At 43.8% G+C, this 23,455-nt stretch overlaps 1 protein-coding gene across 2 annotated transcripts in view; it reads right to left on the bottom strand.

Annotated features, from left to right (window-relative positions):
- The window catches only part of exoc6b (exocyst complex component 6B), a 98,398-nt gene extending 77,011 nt beyond the window's left edge, over positions 1–21,387 (bottom strand). For both annotated transcript variants that reach the window (XM_062516410.1, XM_062516411.1), the window contains exons 1-6: positions 21,286–21,387; positions 8,071–8,236; positions 6,877–6,924; positions 5,511–5,601; positions 4,274–4,319; positions 2,523–2,727 (exon numbers count right to left, since the gene is read on the bottom strand). In XM_062516410.1, the coding sequence (XP_062372394.1) occupies positions 2,523–2,727; positions 4,274–4,319; positions 5,511–5,601; positions 6,877–6,924; positions 8,071–8,236; positions 21,286–21,374 (645 nt within the window). In that variant the 5' untranslated portion in view covers positions 21,375–21,387. The remainder of the gene's footprint in view (positions 1–2,522; positions 2,728–4,273; positions 4,320–5,510; positions 5,602–6,876; positions 6,925–8,070; positions 8,237–21,285) is intronic.
- Between the last annotated feature and the right edge of the window lie 2,068 nt (positions 21,388–23,455).

The following is a 23,455-nucleotide window of genomic DNA, read 5'->3' as shown; positions in this document are numbered from 1 at the left end:
AACTCCATTCCCTGAAGCTAACTACCATGCAATAACAAATGGGCAGCTAAAGAAGCTTAGAGGGCAAGGATGGTGAGTATTAAACAGCGTTGGTGCTGCCAGAAGAACCTCAGCTAATGGCAACCAGCGACATCCTTTGGAGGAGAAAGTTCTGGAGAAGGGAGAAGAGAACGGGCAGCATTCCTTCATTTACGAAGGACGAAAGGCATGCAGTCACTCCAGAGAGAGAGAGAGAGAGAGAGAGAGAGAGAGAGAGAGAGAGAGAGAGAGAGAGAGAGAGAGAGAGAGAGAGAGACCGGTGGATGCTCACCAAGAATGTGTCTGGTGTCAGAGCGTTGTTTCATTCCAAGGGACCCAAGCAGAGGGCCACAGGACAGAGGCAGAGGAGAGACAACATCAGGGCAAGGAGGGGAAAGAGGGGGAATGGAGGGGTAAAAGAGAGGGAGAGAGGGGGATACAATGGCAGAGATGGACAGAGGATGGAGAGGGACAAGAGCGAAAGAAAAAGAGATCTTCTTTCAGCGTGGCAAGACTTGTTGTGGATCCAGATGTCAAAGGGTTCTGCAAGCATTTGTCCCACAAACATTCCGGTCTAAAAAACGTATCAATTTGCAGACCGTGCAGACCATGTGGGGGGGGGGGGGGGGGGTCACTGTACAAATGTCCAAAGGACAAAGGGTCTCGGCAACTATTCACTGCATGTCAAGATGAAAGTCAAAGGGCGGGTTTCAAGTAGTCAGGACAGATGTGAGTATGCTGTGAGTATGCAGTGAGTATGTAGCTTCATCATCTAGCACTTACCACAACCTTCTCTATCCTGACATCCCCTTTTCTTCCCTTGACTTCAATGTGCTTCAGTGGTCATTCTATTCTAGGAGAGTAGACTTATTGCTCCACTAACATGTCCTAGTCGCACCATACCTTAATTGTTCCTTTTTTGTAAGACGCTTTGAATAACAGTCAGCTAAAATGTAGCTAAACGACTAAATGTGCGTGTAAATGTGGAGCGGGAAAAGGCAAACACACAGAAGACTGCAATGCACTGGCACTCCTCAGCGCCGAGAATGGGACTGTGGGAATGCACTGGGACTGCAGCTCGAAGGATGGGGCCGCATCTGCCAAACCCCAAAGCCATGTCTCTCATCAATGGAGAGATGGGTCCAGAGAGGGAGAAGTCCTGCCTGAAATGTGCTCACTGTCGGTCCTCCACGGATTCCTGCAGTGATCCAACCATTTCAGAAACACGCACACATTCTTCACAAGACAAATCCAGAGAGTGTAATCATTTAAAGGCCCGAAGGCAAATGGCAAATGGGCTAATTAACGGACCATGGTGAAGTTAATTCAAGTCATGCCTGGACTTAGCATCGAGATTGGTAACAAACTCTGCGGTGCTTGCAGAACACTCAAACACAAAGTAACACGTGGAGAGCATTGCTCGAATATTCACGTTTTCAAGCCTTGTTTACGGAGATCAACCACAGCTTATTAAACTGTTTATAACTGTTTCTGATTTTCAAACAATAAGAGAGAGAAGAAAGAAAAGAGGTCACGGCACTTCTATGTCCAATATGTCCTACCTGAAGCTAACTAGGATTTGGGAAAGGGAGCTAGAAAAAGGAAACGTGAGACGGAGAGAAGGAAGAAAAATTCTGGATAACGCACACGATAAGACAACAAGATAGTAGCTGCAGTCGTTGCCTGTATGACAGACACAGAATCGGGTGTGAATCAGCTCATTCGGGTGTGAATCGCGCATTCGAGAAAGAAAGACCTAGAAAGAGAGAGAGAGAGAGAGAGAGAGAGAGAGAGAGAGAGAAGAAGAGTGAGAGTGAGAGCATTGTTCACTTATATTGGCAGCAGTGTAACGCGCAGCCTTTTCACTGTTCCTTCACCCCCTCTCTCCCATCTTGGACTAATGAAGCAGAACCAACTCCGAGGACATTTGGGTTCCTTTCCCTGAGTCCAGGCAAGCCCTCTCACATGGTTTGCTTTTGCCTTTCGTCCTCGAGCTATGCTTCAGAGCGTGCCGGGCCAATCCGCCAACACTTACATGTGGACTCATCTCACACACACACACACACACACACACACTAACAGCAAAAGCTGGATTGCCCCTCTGGAATTTATCAACAATTTAACACACTTGGTCAACTCAAAACAGACTGTCAACTCGCAATTCTCCTCAGGGTCCTGGACGGCACAAAACAGGAGGACAGCGGAGACCGTAGGAGGCCCTGTTCTCATGATGATCTCCATTACATTACATTACAGGGGGATTGGACTCTCTGGGGAGGGGATGGGGAGCCAATGGTGCTGTGCCCAGCAGCCGGGGTGAGAGGAAGGTTACGAGGGAAAGGCGGGGGGGGGGGATGATTCAGCGGAGGGTAAGGAGGACAGGAGCAACCTGTTGGCAGCACCTTCCCTGTGTGGTCTGTGGTCTGTGGTCTGTGCAGTGACCAACGAGGAGAGCCCATTGGCAGGAGGGGACCACTTGTGGAGGGGAGGGCGGGGGGGTTCACCTGTTTCATTGCCGTCTCGCCGATCTTATCCGAGTGCTTGCGGATGCTCTCCAGGAAGTCCTTGAGGTCCGACATGGACACGTCTCGGATGTGGACGCGCAGCCGCGGGATGTTCTCGGCCATGATGGCGCAGAAGCGGTACTCTCCCGCCTGCGGCAGACAGCGCTGCTCCAGATGCTCCAGGGTCCGCAGGGCTGGATAGTACCTGCACACACGTACACATAAACACACACACACGCACACACACACGCACGCACGCACACACACACAAACACGCTCACACACAAATACACAAACACACACACAAACACGTGCGCTCACATGGATGCAAGCGCGCGCGCACACACACACACACACACACAAAAACGTGCATACACGAGCACACACACAATGACAAAAAAACACACAAGACAGTGGAACACCAGAGTTATACCAAGGGACAAATGTTGGAGCCGGGCCTTGATTTTTGCACACGCAGCAAAAATATATTTACAATATACATCAGGCATATCAAGCCCTCTGCTGCTTTTATTGCACAGTTGTCAGCAGTTTTTGCGCCATAATTCCTGAAGCATCTACTGAAAATTACAAATTGAGTCTCAGAATTCCTGGAAATCACAGACAAAAGGGGGCGAAGGAAAACAAGTAAACAGTTCACAGCTACTATATGGTAAGATCATTAATGCATCGGAGGCGCTTTTTTGAAACGGCAGTCTGAACGATAACCCCCCCAATTCTCAGAGATGGATTCAGAGAGAACAGAAATCACTTGTGGCTGGGGCTGTGGGAGACACAGGAAGAGGACAGGCGCACGATTGATGAGCAATAAATCAATAACTCCAGAGTGCATCCTTTCGCAAACACACTCTGGGAGGGGTTGCTCTTGGCTGACCTGCCCACTACCTCAGGGCCAATGACAAAACCAACTGTGAAGGGGGGGACGGGACGGGGAAGGGGGGACGGGGACGGGGGTGCATGGATAAGGGGGGAGGATTTATGTGCCACTAGGTGCTCATCTTGGAAGCTGCATTACTGACAGCCTCCACAAGGGGGGAGTAGCGCTCCTGTACCCAGCCAGGGAGAAAGTATCCTCTAGTCTAGATTAGAACCTGGGGATGTGTAGTTACATCCAGACTGACAGATCAGTAAAACTAGTCTCCTTATAATTTCATTACAATCAGGAGAAATAACCAAAAATATCTATCAATAACAGTAAAATAAATATCCTCCTCACATTGTCGAGACACGATGTCACATAATGCATACACTTTGAGTCTCTCAGATCAAGGGACACAAAATCAACAAATGCAAATGTGACCCGAAATCCACTCCAGAGTCCAACCAATCAATCAACAGAATGTCCACCCTGTCCATCATTCATTCAATACCACTGAGGTGCGGTGGAGCTCAATAAGGTCCCCACTCTCTCTCTGAATGTAAACGCTCTCAGCCAGTGTGGAATATTGGCTACATGGTCACACAGAGCTACAGGGACAGACACCGGGAGGGATTCTGGGGGTCTGGATCCCTCTGGAGCGTTCTGGGCAGAGTGTCCCAACGTTTCAGTGGACCCAGATGGGACACAATTGTCTTCAGTTCTTTCTGAGCCTCTTTTCTCCAGAGGTCTGTCACCCTCTAGCGGTCTTCAAGGAAAAAGGCTCCAATACCATAGACCGAGAATCACTCTCTACTGTATGTGAAGTGAAAACTAGTGCCATTATAAAAGCAAATGAATGAAAATAGAACCATACCGTTTGGCCTTCATCTGTTCTTGTAGCTTGCTATACATCTGCAGCACTGAAAGAAATAAGGAATACATTCATTAAACATTTGTTAAAAAGAACACTACAAACAGTTACAAAGCCCAAACACTATTTCTTTCTCATACAAGATCAGAATAGCACGCTGCATTACAAGTCAAACACATTTTTGCATTTTGATTTGTGATATACAGTGAGGAGCACAAGTATTTGATACCATGCTAAAGTTGCCTAAAAAGAGGAATAGAAAATCATCATTTGACAATTGATCTTAATGTCTTAATTCAAAAAATGAGTAAAAATAAAACCGCTAAGTACACCAATTTGCTTTGTGATTGAAGAATGTGTCGTAAATAAATAAATGTTCTTCCTAAATGCTAGGGGGAAGGAAGTATTTGAACCCCTATGTAACCCTATGGGAATTTTAACACATAGGGTTAACATAGGGGCAGGCAGATTTACATTTTTTAAGGCCAGCTATTTCATGGATCCAGGATATTATGCACCCTGATAAAGTTCTCTTGGCCTTTGGAATTAAAATAGCCCCACATCATCACATACCCTTCACCATAGTTAGAGATTGGCATGGTGCTTTTTCCAGTAGGCCTATTAGCCTGTTTGATGCTCATTGAGCTCAATGCAAATCAAACAGGCTAATAGGCCAACTGGGAGAAGCACCATGCCAATCTTTAGCTATGTTGAACGGTATGTGATGTTGTGGGGCTATTTTAATTCCAAAGGCCAAGGGAACTTTATCAGGATGCATAATATCCTGGATCCATGAAATAGCTGGCCTTTAAAAATAAAAATGTGCCTGCCCCTATGTTAACCCTATGTATAGGGTTACATAGGGGTTCAAATACTTCCTTCCCTTAGCATTTAAGGAAAACATTTATTTATTTACGATACATTCTTCAATCACAAAGAAAATTGGTGTCCTTGGCGGTTTGATTTTTACTCATTTTTTTTAATTAAGGCATTAGGATCAATTGTCAAATGATGATTTTATATTCCTGTTTTAGCATGGTATCAAATACTTGTGCTCCACACTGTATATCCTTTAATGTGCACAAGAAGCAACTTTCATATAATAGCTTCTAAAAGATAGAACAACAGGGAATTCTCGCTTTTCATTGACGTTAAGCGAAGACATAAAGTTTCTGTTTCTGGTCTTGGTTGTGGGGATGGTGAGGGGGACTAGTGGGCGGTGCGGTGCGGCGAGGCGTACCGGGCAGGCAGCGGGAGAGCTTCTCCACAGTGGAGGCGATGTTCCTCTGCTGGACCCGACACTGCGTCAGCTCCTCCATGGTGGTCAGGATCTGTGGAGAACAGAGGGAACCGAGTGAAAAAAAAGAACAGCTGAGCAGTAGAACTATTACATCTTAAAACATCACACAAAACATCTGCCAACCATCTGCATTCACAGTGCTTCCAAACTCATTTCAGTAGCCCCGTTTACATGGACACTTCTATTCCGATTAGAAACGGAAAAACAGCTCAATTGGAATACAAATCATCAAATAAACACCTCCGATCAGTAAACCGATCAAAGATTCTAAAGCGCTTACAAGCGTCTGATCGGAATAGAAAGTAACCCATGTAAACAGATGGCGCAAAAATTTTCAATCGGAATAGTTTAATCGGAATGACAAAAAAACTGTTCATGTAAACGTGGCTTTTGTCTCTCTATTCATGAGTTTATCAGGTCCTTTTCCACAGGTGAGTTAATGAGGCACCATTGCAGTCAGCATTCATAATCTAGGTGCTTTATTTCATACACCTGTGGAAAGGGACCTGATGAAACCCATGAAATGTTTTGTAGAGATAGGAAAAGCAAATATTTGATAAAGGTATATTTCAGAATAGATTGCCTATAATATACCAGTAAGATTGCCTATAGTATATACCAGTAAGTATATTTCTGAGAGTGATTGCCATTGTATGGGGTGACTAAGATTAAGATAACAGTCATGCCACGACTTAGCAGGTGGCACACCTACTGTATGATTTGGCAATAATTACTTCTTGTATAACCTGGCTGACAAACAGACTAATCTCCGCCACCATAGTGGCTTAAGATGTGTGTGACATAGAATAGAAGTCTTACTACTGTGTCCACTACTGTGGAAATTCATCTTTGGAACACAAACAAAACACTACACAGCAGGTACAACATATAGCGCACACACAAACAAGTCTACACAGCAGATACAACATGGAGACATGGAAATGTGCAAAAAAGATTGATCTCAATAAAAGCAATAAATAATATAAGTTAATCAGTGTTCAGTGGGGTCAAGGATTATGAATGATAAAACTCACAGATTAAGTTGCTTTAGCAAAGTAATCTGTATCTGTAATTGGTCAGCAGAACCTAAGTGAAAACAACTGCTGTGCAGAGAGTTCTCCACTTTTGCTTGGTAAAAAAAGGGTGCCATGGTGTAACGCAATTTAAAAAGAAAGACAAAAAAAGATCAAAAGCCAAGCCAAATCCGATGCAGATCGCTCGATGTGTCAGATGTTTGAAATGTTCCCATAACTGCCCAAATAAAAGCCCCATGAAGCGAACAGATTTCTGTTTAAAAGTGCCGTACCTCTTTTCCGTCATCCTGGAGCCGTGAGTTGGTATCGGTCACTTGGCTCTGCGGAGAGAAGGATTCATTAGAGGAGAGTACACACACACACACGTCTGCTCATCACAGTCCAAACACACTTGACCGTAATTTCCCAACTATTAGCCGAGGTTTATACACTGACCTTGTAAAATTACTTCAGCTCTGAGGTTAATGTAATTAATATGATATTAATATGATTTTGCTTTTTCAACTTGCATAAAACACTGTCCTGTTTTTTATACACAATGCAGCTAATACACAGGAAATTACTGTAGTTTCCCCTCCCTCCTCCACCATGTCAAGGCTTCTGCTTCCATTCTGCGCCTCCATCTACCTCCTTTCACCACTCATCAGTGCATTCAGTTTAAATCGAAAAGAGTACAATCCGCACAAAACATTTGCAAGGACATATAGTTATAATAACTCCATATAAGGTAATTGAGCCGATACATTATAATGGTGCTTTCTACACCAAATCATATTGTTGCTTCCTGCTTGCTGCATGACTGAATAAAACCGATGACGACACACACACTGTTCAGGCCATCACGCTTCACCAAATAGGATCGGTGCCTTGAAACGATCTGTTAAATCATTTTTGCTTCTTTTTAAGGGAGTCTGCAGTTGAGCTTCCTGGGACCACCAGTTTCAGACACTGGACAGACTAACCAATGTCTATGCTATTTTCATCTGTGCCATTGAGCACAGTGCACTGTCTAATCCTTTCCATACAGTCCATGTACGAAGAACGGTGGAAAACTGTTACTTAATTTCGCTACATCCTTAACATTTACCAAAAAAAGGAAAGTCTCCCACTGTACTGGTAGCCCAACTTAGGCCCGGGCTACATGGGGTCCACAAGTGAAACACTCCGTTTGTGGAGCGTAAAAGTAGTTTTAGAAGACGGGTCTAATTTCTTCAAACATACTGTGTGTGCCGCCATCATGTCTGGTGTAGCTTTGCTCCTTAGTTTACAGGAAGCTAATCGTTACAGCAGATGTTCCATGTATGGAACGCTTCAGCAACATGTCCGGTGTAGCCTCCCTAGGATATCTCCCTGCTACCTCCACTACTACTCTCCTCTTTGATGAAAACCTCCTCCGCCATGCAATGGTTTTGTTGTTGTTGTTGTTGTTGTTGTTGTTGTGATAAATAGTCAGTCCTCCGCCTCACCTTCAGCTTCTGGGCCTCTGCCCGCACTTTGAGAAGCTCCGTGATGGAGTCCACGAAGCCCTGGAAGTGATGGTTGCACATCTTCTCAATCTCACGGTCATGGTTCCGGATCCTCCCCTCCAACTTGTCCATGAAGAACCCATGTGCCTGGCCATCGTAGACGGACCTGGGAGAGGAGCACAAAAAAAAAAATCCACAATTTCATAAACTAGTCTCCAAAAATATTAGGTTGGGTAAAGCCAGCCTGATCTGCCGGCGATTTGGATTTCGCCCTGCAGCTCGGGCTGGAAACCTGCACATCTATCTCTCCTGTTTCCTGTCCACGTTTGCTGGGTCCAATCACAAACTAGCTCATCTAATAAGGCTCACCCTGACCGTTGGTCTGACTGGTTGAAGGACTATCCAAATGCGTACAGAATCATTTGAATATGCCCAATTATCACGCCTCTTGTGCAGTAGAAATAAAGCGCAGACTCCCCAGACTAATGTTTAATCTTAAAAGACTCCCCAGACTAATGTGTAAAAATGTTTAGCCTAGTACAGTGATAGCCAGACTCCAAAAATATAATAATAACTTAAAATACACATACAATTTAACACACAAAATCATTATTTTCAAATGTACTATTGTGTGTATATGTGTGTGTATATGGGTAAATACCGTATGTGCATGTATGTGTATGTGTATGTGTATATGCATGTAAACACGTGAAAAAGTGCCAGGCCTAATGTTCCTTGAGCTTAGCAAGAGAGCTATTACATGAATGGGCCAGTAGGTGGCAGCGGCCACCTAAGACAATGAAAGTAGCAACTGGTTAAGCACTGGCAGTGGCGTGTAAGTGGGGAGTTGCAGGGGAAAGGGCACAGGAAGGGCTCTGCAGCTCCTCTGGGGGGTGGGGGTGGAGCTGGCAGCAGATGCTGTTTACACATCTCAACAGTGGCAAGCACACGTGTAAGAAAGTGTGTGTGCACTGTAAGTGTGTGTGTGTGTGTGTGTGTGTGTGTGTGTGTGTGTGTGTGTGTGTGTGTATATGCGCGTGTGTGTACGAGTACATACTGTACGTGTACGTGTACGTGTACGTGTGTGTGTGTGTGTGTGTGTGTGTGTGTGTGTGCATACCCCTTTACTGCAGAGGCCATGAGCAGTTTCATTTGAATTATGGTGTAGTGTCACATTCATGCTTATAAGACGATCCAGCATGTCCAAACTGTTAAGACAGCTTTGCCAATCACCACTTCTATCTGCAGATCTCCTCTCCTCATTTCCACTTAAGCCCCTCTTCACTTCATAATTCATAATCCATAATTCATAACATCATAACTTTACATCATCATCATCATCATCATCCCTCGAGATTCCCTTTTGTAGCCCTCCCGGAAAACGATCTCCGCGCACTACTTCGCCCTGCAGATGACCTCGTCCGAGAGTCTTGCAGCTGTGAGTCCTGAGTCAGAGGGTCTATTGCAAAACCACCCACGTCAGCAAAACAAATTTAGCCTCGCAAAACAGAAGAGAGGGGGGTAAATTGTGGACTCAAGTGGCTCCCCATCCTCGTCCATCCTCTTGCTTTGTAATCAATTATCAGAGAACTATTTCACCACCGCACAGAATGAGATGGGCTGTTTACAGTTCCACTTTATCCTGAGAAAAAATGTGCTCTTTTGCGAGGGAGACCAGAGGGGCCTCTCAGCAGACATAGTTTCTCTGTTGAGTGCTGGACCTCTAGACAGAGTTGATTCTCTCTAGACCAGCAACCAACCCTCAACCAACTGCAATACAATAGAACATTCTAGAATGATGTAGAAGAAATGTGAGAGAAGGGAAAGAAGAAAGGAATGCTGGACAGATGAACCGACAAACAGACAGACAGACAGAGATGCAGACAGACAGGCAGGCAGACAGACAGATCCATCCATCAGCAGCAGCAGCAGATTACTCAAAGTCAAGTGTGACAGTCTCCCGAGGAGTCCTTCCTGTGGATCTTCATATCACATGGCTGAAGACAAGAGGCCAGTTCTGGAGCCACACACACACACGGTGCTGCAGCGTGAGCACTGCTGGGAGGAGCAGATGGAGGAGCGAGGCCTCCTCCATCTACAGTAAACGCCGTCTCCGTGCAGCTCTGTTCCGAACAAAGTTGTCCCAGTTATACGACTATTTATGTAGAGGCTTATTTTAGTTTTTTGGGGGGGGGTTTGCTTTTGTCTGACCAGGTGTCTTGCTATCATGTTATGCCGTCCGAAACAAAGTTGGTAACTTGTACCTTCATGCAGGGCTGTACGCTGCGAGCAGGTCGTCGCAAATGCGAGTAAATATATATTAGTGCGAGTTGAATTTTTTTTATTGTCGCACACGTGCGAATACTGATTTCAACCCTTTCATTCGCATTTTGCTCCTAAAATGAATCAACACCAAGTGGATCAAAGTATAGTACAATTTTCGCGCATCTGTATACACATTTCAGAGTTGACAGCTCTGGAGTTGACAACTCTTGCGCCTGGCTGGACACTCACGCTTTCAGCATCAATCTCGCGCTCTCACACACACGCAAGAAATCACTCCAAATCCATTCTTATTTTTCTTAAATCTGTTCCTTATCAGTTGGTGACTATATGTAACGATTACCGGTGAAACGGTGAACTATGATACACATGTTGACTATATTACCGTGTTCATTTAAAATATTATTATTATCACGGTCGGTTGATAAACACGGTGTGGAAACCATAGCCTATGTAAATTCCTCCCAGCTTCACCCGAGCCTGCATTTGACATAGGCCTGGTAGACTTGAAACAAAAATGGTATCCTACTGATTCTGTTGTCTAAATTATGGATTTAACCACGATTCGGTGCTACACCTGCTTCAAAAAGGCGGAACATTTTCATCGCAAATGTGCGCTGTATCATATAGCCACTCTGCGTCTTTGTAGGCTACACATTAAATCCATTCCACTAACGTTATCAGGAGAATTCCGTAACGTTTTTTTTAGCACTGGTTGTCACTCATTGGATATAACAGATAGCCTATACCAAACTCCAAGACAAGTCATGGTAAGTTAAGTAAGAGTAGGTTAAGCACCCAGCCAACATTACCAAGGAAAAAGTGAACGGGACAACTCACAATGCCATGCCACGGTAGGCTACCTAAATCATAGAGTCAACATAGCTGGACCCTCATCTTTTCTATTACACCAGAAATATTTGTCTTTACCTTTATTAGTTTTTTTTAACATTCATGTTATTTAATGAAAACATGTAGGCCTATCCTTGAACTATGCGTGGCTACTATTTTCCTAAAACCGAATGAAATCTAATTCAGTACGGTAGGCTACTTAAAGTGACAGACATTCAATTAGACCTACACACCACCACTGTAATATCATTAAAGACAAGTGTAATCAATATGAAGTATTCAAGATATTGCAAATGCTATAAATTGTTAACAAAATGTATACAAATTTGGAAATCAAAATATGAAATAGAAACAAGACAAGCCATTTTCTGTGTGTGTGGAGGGTTTGAGCAGAGACTAGGATTGCCACTGCTGTGAATGATCTGTATCCTGCTTAAGGTTTTCAAGGACATTTCTTAGTGCTCCTAAATTTTTCTCTGTGCTCCTAAATTTTTTCATTTAGGAGCACCTGTGCTCCTAATGAAAAAGCTAAGCGTACAGCCCTGCCTTCATGCCTGGTAAGGCATAAGACAGCTGTAGGCAGCTGCTTTGCGTTTGGGACAGACCCGATAGACATGTGTGGGCAAGAGAACTGACAGAAAGATCGGCAGGCTTTGCCAGTTTTGCCAAAGCCCCAGCCGCTGCCCCAGCACTGCAGCAGGTGTCACACTGCACCTCGACTGTCACTGTCCGCCCTTCAGGAAAGGTCATCATGTCCAAAGAAGGGAAACTGGTCTGCAATTCCATGACTTGCACTTATCAACTGGCATTGTTGGCAGGGGAGGCTGTTGGAGAGCCTTTGCATGTTTAATGTTCATGGCCAAACCATGGAGACACACAGTACAGACATAGACACATACAGACAGATAGATTGATATGTTTGTATGTATATGTGTGTTTTTTACACAAACACACACACACGCAAAGAGGGATGAAGGTAATGTGAGGTTTACTGGCTGACCGAAGATCACAACAAACATTCCAATTCAGTTCTCCCACACTACTGCACTTCTCTCTGTAACCACATCATCTACTTCAATGTCAGATCCTACCCAATGTCTCAGATATTAAGGAAGATAAGGGAAGAGAAGAGTAATCATATGGAGCCCGGAGCCCTAATGGAGCTCCAAACATGGACAGGCATACTGTATACGGGTCCTGCTCTCTATGGCCGCACAACTCTTCCATCATGCACTCAGCCTTGTATCTAATTGTTCAAACAAGAGCAAGAGCGGGTATTGAGTAATCTTCCTGCATCCATTAGCCTAATGTGTCCCTTGGGATTGACTGAAAAGCTAACAGTTTTATGTTTTATATGCACACACGCACATGATAGAAAACAATTTCTGTACAAAGTTTCCCCCTTTGTTATGCACAAATAACTTTTGTGCATCCACATCGGAAAAGAAACGCATCGGACCCGTGTCACGTGGACTAAAACCAGCGTCAGCCTCATACGTCAACGTAGCCATTAAGGCTGGCAGCAGTAAAAAAAAAAATGAATCTCATGAGCATGAACGAGGAAATGCAATTGTCTGTGAGTGTCCTAGAGCACCATCCAGTCATGCAGCATTCCAAGTTCCTTGGAGCTCCCCTACCCAGAAGGCCACACTCTCTCCAACGGCCTGGATCGCCAGCGTATGAGATCACATCTCACACTGCAGTGCAAAAGGCAAAGGAAGAGCTGCTGGGAACTAGCTGGGAAGAAAAGCTGAGAAAAAGCTGGGAAAATCAGAACAACAACCTTCCTGAAATGAAAATTCTTCCACCCATGTAACTCACTCACTCACTGTCCTCTACAGTCATTCACGGTCATCTTTCTTATCTGCAACGAGGTTAACGTAGTACAAAATCAAACACTGGTTGGTGTGTTGGTGTTAAATGTCAGGCCCATATGCCAAAAGGGCCCTGACGCCTAGTTGGCCTCTCTAGCGAGTGAGAGGGAGAGCGTTGCAGTAACATGATCAGGAAATCGCCGCGGCGTAGGGCGCTCGCTAAACATTGAAACGCGATCAAACGGCCACCCCCCGCTGCTGCCAGTGAACGTGGCCAAGTCCTGAGCCCCGGCGCTGGCTGGCTCACTCGCTCGCTTCGCGCAGCTCTCGCAGGCCTGCGACTGAAAACTAGATTAAATCACAGCTTTGAAAAACATGACGGGGTTTTCCTTCTTCAAAAGACCACAAAACAAAAACACACTTTCTTCAGAGAAACTGATTTTGTGCAACTTGTATTATCATTTGCACATGTATGGGAGCCTTTTGCATTCCTTCGGGGTTTGTACTTTTAGTGGAATAGCAGCATGAATTTACAGTCTTAATTTGAGACCGTGTTAGGAATGTCAGCTTCATGCTTCAGCAAAAGACACTATCTATGGACTCTGACAATCCACAGGGTTGATGCAGGTCTCAGTACCAAGCTGTCTGGAACACACGTGAAACATACAGTGGTTTAAGTAGATGAGTGGGAGGACAGGTCAGTCACAGTGCCAGGCATCCTCCAGCACGGGGAGAGACTGATGAGATAGGGGGTCTGATGAACGCAGAGCATTCCCTACCAGGAATGTCCACGTTCACGTTCCTCAGTGTGGAGAAGGCAAGAGACAAAAGTATAGAGACAGCAGCTTCAATACAGGGGGGAAAAAACAGGTGTTTTGATCTAAAAATTACCAGTTAAAGGCCTACCAAAATTGCAACAAGCAAAACAACTGATATAGATAAAAGCTTGCTAGTGTGGAGATTGGTGTCTTCTGGTGACGTAGTTGGTTGTGTTGTAGTCTATGATGTAGTTGGTTCAGGAGTGAGATGCTGTTACATATTTTTGGAACAAGGCTGTCAGGAGGCATTAAACTGAAAATACCTCAAACGGAACCCAGGGAAGAAAAATGTTGAGGCCAAACTGCCACAATACCTTCAAAAAGAAAAAAGCCCCTTGACGACTCTCAGGATAATTAAAGATAGGGCTATGTTAAGAATTGTTTGCACACACACAGACAAGCTTGGGACAAACAAAATTCCAACAGAAATGTGCCCTTAATCAAAAATAACCTATGAATTGGTTTAGATCCCTCCAAGGAAGGGAACCAGGGGGGAAACTAGGATACTATTAGTCCAACAAATAATGATGGCATGGCATGGGCATTCACTGCACTATATGGTGCGTGGGCAATGCAAACAAAATGAGCACATCTGTCAGCTGGTCATTTGTGTATTCCGTCACATCTGGTGTTTCAGAGACAATGGAGCATATACAATCCCAAAATGCCCATTCCAGCATCACTTCACCGACATTGTGCAAGAGAGAGAGAGAGGAAGCAATAACTGCCGTGTTCAACCATTGTGTCATCCACTCCAGAAAAGAATGTGCGCTGACCAAGTGGACAAGTTTGCCTGATTTCTGTGTTACTCAAAGCATTCAGTGTCGATTTCAACATCAGCTGCTGTGCTGCTGACCTCCATGAGAGAGACACACAATGTTGTCTTGCAAAAGGCCAGACTTGGAGAGAGATCCATCTTCCACACAAGATTGTTAGTGTGTTGTAGATCAGTTGTAAATAAAGGATGGCAACATATGAAGTCTTCTAAGCATGGTGCCTGGTTGGATACAGTCTGTTATTAAGGCTGGGATTGTGTGTGTGTGTGTGTGTGTGTGTGTGTGTGTGTGTGTGTAGGCAAATGAGTGTGTGTGTGTGTGTGTGTGTGTGTGTGTGTGTGTGTGTGTGTGTAGGCAAACGAGTGAGTGTGAGTGAGAAGTCACAGGGAAGACTCCACCCATTGCTAAGTTGGACCTGTGCGTCACCCTCCGTGGCCTGCTAGTTATCTGACTCAGCAGGGTGGAGATCTTGCTGCACCCCCACAGCCTCGTCTGCAAGCAGCGCTGGCTCCATTCATTTCACGGATAATTCCACTCCTGACCACATGGCCAAACAGAGCTATTTAAGACGACGCTGCTGTCTCGGGAAGAGCATCTGTGTGTTTATATTAAACGTTTTACAGTCATATGCATATCCTAAAAAAAATCATCCAGTTTGTGCATGTTCTCTTTCAGATCGTTGATAAAACGACTTAACTGTTACATACTTTAAAAAGTTATGGTAGCTGAACTCTCTACTCTTCTCTCTAGTCTGTCGGTGAAACAAATGAATGCTGATGAAGGACTAGGCTTAGTCGGCAGGGGCAACCGAGACAGACAGGAGATAGTCAGCTCTACTGTGCGGGCTTGACAGGTCACTCTATGTCTGCTGACCATCAAGAGTTTCAGTTCATCGACGGGAATTCCCATTTGTTTTGTTTATGCCCAGCACTGTGAGGGTATGTGGTTAGTTGCCAAGTTGGCCCAAGTCCAAAACAACTGTTCTCAAGGGTAAGAAAAACAGACCTTTCTGGTTTTATGCTGTTTATGTTGTAGCTTTAATATCATTTCTCGGATAAGTAGGGCATTATAGTAAATGATTCAATTTTACATTTGGTTTGTAACTTGACAGTACAAGAAGCACAACCATAAGAGCAATTCTAAATCTCAAATGCTGCACCTTAAAAATGGCCTACGGGACATTGTCTCTTCCTTGCTTTTCTGCATAACTAATTCATTCTTAATAATTTGATGTCAAAATGTCCCATCCAAATGAATGCAAAATCACCAATTGCAGCCGCCACAACTCTGTTAAAACACAAACACTGCGCAGGAAAAGTAAGGGAGTTCTAAGCGCTCCAAGTCAAACGCTGTAGTTTTCCACCTCCACCTGATGGCTCTCCTCCAATTGTTTGCTTGAAGCGGAAGAATTGTTCCTGCTGGCTGCGACCTCGTGACCCCCACCCTTAATGTCCATCCCTGCCTCTCCTGGAATGGGCAGTGTGCAAGGACTGCAAGGACTCGGAACAGCAAGGAACTTCCTTATCAAGTTGGTCATTGTTTGCAGGTTAATTGCTCTTGATTGCATGTCGCGTGTCCAAGGCCAGGGAAGGCCTCTACTGGTAGTTCCCAGCCAGACCATAAGGAAAGGGGAGGGGGGGCGGACGGAAGATGGAAGTACTTGTTGTGCTAGTTGTCTACGACAAGTCAGACAAATCATTGCCAGTGACTTCTTGGTCTTTATTAATCTTGGATATTTCCGCTTAACATCCGTGTCTTCTCTTATCGTGTAGCCCTCCGTGGTCTTGGCCTTTCTGATGACAGGGCCAAGACCGTGTCGACGGACTTCCTCAACAGGGGGAAGACAAGAGAGAGGAGAGCAGAGTGGCACTTCCTTCTGCTGAAAGGCCATATATTTTTAATCGACCACTCCCTGTTGCTGGAGTGAAAAACAACCTTGTCTCAGTGTTGGTGTCACAACCCCAGACTTCTCCGTTCCCACCTCTTCCACACTAGACCCAAATAGCCATTTAAGCTATTTTTTCGCCATTACCCGAAAACGGCAATGGAGGCCCCCCGTCAACACTAAAACCACCAAGCATCAAGAGCACTGAATAAAGAAACTTGAGTTCCATCAGATACCAAAATACATTTCAGCAGCAGATCCTGTGCCACTTCGGATGACTGATCCAGGGAAGCACAGGCACACACGAATAACTTCTTCGCACTTTAATGGTGCAAGTGACTAACGTTTCAAGCATCACATGCCAAGCATCTTCCTCAGAGCCAATCAAAACACTTCTAGCCAGCACATAACCTCCAATCTCTCCCATGGCAACCTGGTAACAACCTGCTTGACGTAAGAGCAAAGCACATTGGAGCGCCAAGATCATGCATCTCACTCACTAACATTAATCAACTTTGACAATAAGCAAAGCAATATCATTCTTAGTACTACTTGAACAAAATGCCTTGTTTATCTTACAGGAAACCAAGTAAAGGTAGCTCCTTTGAACCAACATTAAGTTATTCTAAAGGATACAGTTTCAATGTACTGTATGTGCAAACAGATACAAACACCAACACATGGGTGATGGTAGCAAAGTGGCTAAGGATAGAGAGTATAGTATGACCAACCCTCATTGAATGGACTGCAACAGTAATATTGGCTGAAGCATGCAACAGTTTCACTAACAGTAATGTGCTCATGCTTAATGTGATGCATAATTCAATTAAATACAATCACCAAATGATTTAGAATAAACGGAATAAATGCATATGCACTGCACTCTCAAATGGCATAATTTCAAATCACACTGTGCTTGGCCAGACTAACCTGAACTTATCTAAAGGCTACAGTCAATCATGTGGCCATTGCCGGTTTTGCAAAAAGGGTTTGGCAATGCACACCTACCATTAAACCATGCGGCATAAAACAAGCAATTGATTCCAAACAGTGCTGTGAGCCTGTGACAGCCATGCAATGTGAACATAGTACTATTAATGTGAACAGTTACATCTGTCAGTCAGAGGGTTGTTGGAATAGCAGAGTTATGTTCAGTGGGGCGGGAGACGAGCACTGAAGCAAACAATTTGAAAATTGCAAGACTTCCAATTGCAAGTTCCAGAACACTATCTTAGGCCAGCGGTATCTGGCTCATCCTAGTGTAGATGGGGGGGGGGGGGGGGGGGGGGGGATTGATTGGCTTCTCCAAGATTACAGTGCTTTTACCAGCCAAGATTGTGCAGGAGACAAGAGCAAGACCCCTCCTGTCAGGGATCTATAACTTAAGTAAACTCCACCCAAGATGGATGTGGAACAAGCCCAGACTGTTAAAGCATGTTAAGAGTGTTTTCTGGGAAGGGACAAGGGGCGCAGTAGAGAAAAATGAAAATCCTGACGACATTTTAGCTTTCTTGGCAAAAAAGAAAATACACCCAACTAATTCTACATAACAACACAAGATGGATTACTGTGGGATCATTTTTATATGTTTCTCATTGAATTAACTGTTTTAGTATAATTGCCATATATAGTGAAATCAGTATCGTGAATAAAGCTGCAGTCTCACACCAGTTGTCTTGGCGTAATTTTGACCACCTTACTTTATCCATCCCCAAAGGGAAATTATGGTGTTACATTACAGCAGCAATTAAAAATTTAAACAGATCACACATAAATACAAATTAAAAAAATAAATACATCGGATTGGACATTAGTCATTGTTTACTTCCTCATCGCTGTGATGTTGGTGCATTAAGGATTTCATATTTGCTTTCACCATTAAACTTTATAGGAGAGAGCGACGTCATAAAGGGCATTAGAGTAAACAAACCACTCCCATAAAACTGGGCAACGTGTTCGTAATCGGAATCAGTGAGAGCCATCCAGTCTCAAATCTCTCTTGTGGGAGTGAATGTCTCTTCGGCAAAATATGCACTTGTGTGTGTCTTCCTTACCAATGGAACACTATTACACTGCACCATGAAACACTTATTGTCGTCTGATTCTTATTTGTGTTTATATGCACACACAACAATGTAACCCCTGGGAGGGAGAGAGAGAGAGAGAGAGAGAGAGAGAGAGAGAGAGAGAGAGAGAGAGAGAGAGAGAGAGGGAGAGGGAGAGGGAGAGGGAGAGGGAGAGGGAGAGGGAGAGGGAGAGGGAGAGGGAGAGGGAGAGAGAGAGAGAGAGAGAGAGAGAGAGAGAGAGAGAGATCAGAAACCTGACACTACTATTATGATCCTCCAGGTCCTGGGCACATAAGGTCAGTTAAGCCACACAGGATTTGGTGCTAAAGGACCGGGATGCAACCGCCATACAGATAAGGGAAGTACCCTCAGGTTACAGAAGCGGACCCAAGGCACCGTTATGAAAAAGCTTAAGAGGCTGGCACTCCGTTAGAGATACGAGCTGCCACTGACACCAGAAATAGCTCATCATATAGACCCAGAATGCATGGTGATGCTAGAACTAGAACAATGTGTTTTTAAACTGGCACGGTCTAATTAGGCCATTGATTTGTGCTTGCATTGTAGGCTATCTTTTACTCTGGGGTAGAACAGGGAACAGGGAACCGGCCCCAGCAGTGTCAGCACTTTCAGAAACATGCTGATCAAAGATCTTTGATTGCAGCACTGAGACAAATCCCAATTTTACACCAAGTGTGGAACCATACAGAAATATAAATGCACTCTATTTATACACTCACAAGCAAAAACACGGACCAAAAGAAAGCACATTAAACACTGACACCAATTTAACTTCTACTTCTACTAAGTTTTCTGACATAGCAGCCACTCAAAATGGCCCAAGGACATATTTTCCAAGAACGAACAGATGAGCGCACACACACACACGAACACACACATGGTCACAGTCACACCACACGCACTCCTTCACATCCTTGCCGAAGACATCCTGGCATCATCATAAAGCAGATAAAAATAGCGCACTGTTTGTTCTCGTCCGCGTGTAAGTATGGGCACTTTGACTCAGACTCGGACTGTTTATGAAAGAACAGTGGAGGAACCGGGAGAACTGACTCACACAGAGCAGAGACCAACCAGCCCACCAACACAGTGCTGGCCTGGGCTGCCATGTCTAAGAGTGCCGAGCCTGTCTGTGCACTGCACATGCACACACACAAACATATACCCACACCCACACACACACATGCACCACAACAATGCTTTGCTTTGCCACACTGCTGGTCATTATGTCACTGTCATTTATTCAGAACCAAGTGACATAGACAGACACATACTGTCAACTAACACAAACAGGCCTACTGTAACTACCCACAAACCGATTACGCACAGAGATACGCACAGAGACACGCACACACGACTGATGAACATCCTTGCACAACGTCTATGTATTTGTCCTCTGTAAACTCTGTAGCCTATAGCCAACATAAGTATGGTTCTACTTCACAGAGCAATACCAGGGGATCCATAATGAGCTAGGCTGCAGGACAACCCCTCTCCATTAGAGTTATCAGTCTAACATTCAAATGGGTTGTGTCCGATGGTGCGTATCAGATAAACTGACACAAACGGCACAGTCTGCAAACAGGGACATGGGAAAATACTAGTTGATGAACCAGTGTAGATATCTGACCAGAAGACCAGCATCATAGCCACAAAGCCATCTAACCTAAAGTCAGTTTATTTGACTGATTTAGAGGCAAATGTTATCTCACTGCACAGAGACAGGATTATGTGACTTGTGCAGCCATTATAACATTATACCAGAGACCTCCGAACTCAGTATGATGGATAAACAGGTAGTTTTGGATCTCTTCATTTAACACTTTAGTAAGGCATGTGAAATTGCACTTGGCTTTTTTGCCTTGTCTCAACATTATCAAAACAAAACATATTTCATTCTACCCAAAATATGGTCTAAGTAGCCTACCATTACACATCACTGGCAAAGCTCTGTTGCCACTCGAAAGTCTTAACTTATCCTGTTAAAAACATGAAACCTGCGTAAAGTGTCAGCTAAAATTCTGGGGACGAATTTGCTTTCTCGTGAATAGCCAGTGTCATCTTCATAGATGGGCCTATAACAATTTTGACAGTTTGATGCTTGTTCTGAGAGATTTGTGTATTATGTGTATATTTACTTGCCTTACCATTGCACCATGATGGCAACTTAAGCAACTGACAAAAAATATGAATTTCAACCTGGCTAGGTCCAATTGGCCAATTAGGTAAAATTGCAGAAAACGCAACGACTACACTTTTCGATGTGTAGGCTAGCTAACGCGTTGGGTGTAACTTAAAAACAGAAATAGCTTTAATCTCTCGATAAAATAACTTCAGTTGGCGAAAAGTAAGATCTATTTAACTACTTCTGACTAGAACAAAGTCATAGTCTGTCAACAGCGTCCCGCTGAATCTCTGCCTCTACCCGCTACAAAGTGACCAGAATGACAATGATTTAGAACGTCTTCCAAGAGATAGGCAACTTACAATGTATTCTTTCTGAGTTCTGTGAGTTTACTGCGGTGAATCAGCTATTTAGAAGTTCGAGGAAGACTCTTTGAAAGTCTGGGAAGTTTGAGCAATAGAGGAGACACCCTTTTCAAACAGATTAGGCTACTTCTAACAGCCTTCTTGTGAATGGCAAGCAAAGGTAACTTTGCGTAATAACTCCCGTCATTATTCAGTAGACCATCATCTTACCTGAGAGTCGGTCCGATACAATTAGTGTCGGTGCTTTCAATCTCCCGTAAAATTCGTTCATGTTCCGCAGCGGCTTCCACACTCGCCATCTTCCATGCCCAACTACACCTCTCGTTTGCGTCATATTAAAAGGTGAAGCCATATCTGCGGGTGACTTTTGTGGTGAAAAGTACGCTATGTTTACTTCCGGGTTGTGCAAATACTGCAAATAAAAGTCCAGAGCATCAGACATATCAAGTCAAGTCTTACAAAAACTATGTTTAAAAGATATAAAGTTGAACTTTGGGAATCATGGCAAATTGTAACACAATGATTTAAAATAAATTCATGAACCCATAGGCTAAAATAACTAAGACTACATTAGCAGGTCCAAGTCAAAGATAGGATACATTAATTAATAATTCAATAATATATCCAAGGGAAATATAGGGTCTCTCATCTGATAGGGTTTTCAGAACACAAATTGTATTGCCAGTCTACAAGGAACACTCTGTTCCTGAAAGAAAGTTTGTTTCTTTTCTTTTTCTTGCATAGACCACGGATATTTAAGGATGTGGCCCTGGAATGTTTAGGGTGCTTAGCCATTGCTGAACCTTTTCTCATATTATATTTTCAGCTGGATTTGAAAGGAAGTTAGTAGTCAAACTTATCTCACATAGTAAGGTTGGAAGTGATCCCAGTATAAGCTGTACAACCAGCAGAGCTGATGTGACCAAAGACATTCCAGGCTAAGTAACCCTTAAACAAATATCTACAGTCTTTCAGGTGTCAAAACTGCACTTTTTGGGAGGCCCTTGCAGTATGCAAGAATGCCGTATTTTTGTTTTGACAAATTGCAGTTATTTTTGTCAGGAAAGATGTGTTTGCAGAGAGCGCACCACTACTCAGAATCCAGCAGCATAACGAAAAACAATTGCTTATATGTTCCACTGCTGCAGGGGCATTCGAAATGTGGAGATGCAAGATGAAAAGGACAAATCAACTGTTACTGTCTTGGAGGAGTACAGAAAGTATGGCCACTGGGGTGTAAGCAATTCCTTATCAGCCTTCTGGGGCTACAAACATGCCAAATTTCATGTGCCTGTGATCCAGTCTGCCAGGAATAGTTGACCAAAAATCGGTGGGGAAAACCTACAGTATACAGTACATGTACAGTACTGTATATGACTGCACTGCAGTAGCACCAGCAGAGTATTGATTACTGTACATGATCACATGGAACCATGGTAATATAGCCACACAAAGCCATACCCAGAAAGCACATTAAAAAAACTGCACAACCAGGTTTTTGAATATCTGCTACTTTGACCATAATATCTGGACTTATTTTCTATACCAATTATGGTTGTAATTGGTTCAACCCTACGTAAATGGCACACGCAAATGAGAAAATACAGTATTAGACATTATTGTCTAAAACAAAACATAGAAACATAACACCTCACGTGTGAATTTGTACACATAATTAAATGGCAATTCATTTATAGGCTTTTGATTGTTGGCCTTTACAGTACGTTAACTCGAATTCAATTAAATAGGCCTACATGTTTGTATTTTTAAGCCTGTTTGTTGTGTACAAAAGTGCTGCCAGCTGCCCTCCTCTACCTGTCATCAAATATAGCCAGTGGTTGAAATCGATTTTAGTTTAATTTTGGAAACCAATAGCAGAAGATAAGACCTCATTCCAATATAATATGCCACACAACTTCTTGTGCAGGCCATGGATCTTTCAAAGGGACTGTTGCACACGTGCTTGCGTAGTGAGACAACTACAGATTATTCAAAAGTCTTTAATCAGCCAAAGAGGTTGCATGTAAGTCATCTGATAGTAAGTCTTCATTTGCTTCATGACCCCTTCAATGTTTGCAAACATCCACACAGCTAACGGCAATTGTCTGCCTGATCCTGGGCTGATAACAGAATGGATAGATGATGTTAGCAAGTGCCAGAGATTAATTGGCCCGCCAATACGGCTATCTGGTTGACAATCCCAGTGTGTACACACACAAGAAAGTACAAGTAGGCATTTGACATTTCAATCAAATCACACACACACATAATTCAATGGAATGAAAAGCTTTCTGACCCCGATATGCATGCACATGTTTCTTGTGACGTGAACCGTGAAGGGGGTCAATAGCAGCCAGAATTGAATTTGTCCCTCATTCTG

Source organism: Sardina pilchardus, chromosome 16 (genome assembly GCF_963854185.1).
Source record: "Sardina pilchardus chromosome 16, fSarPil1.1, whole genome shotgun sequence".
In the NCBI taxonomy this organism is placed as follows: domain Eukaryota; kingdom Metazoa; phylum Chordata; class Actinopteri; order Clupeiformes; family Clupeidae; genus Sardina; species Sardina pilchardus.
Note: the sequence above shows the minus strand (reverse complement) of the source record. Positions and strands in the feature narration are given on the sequence as shown.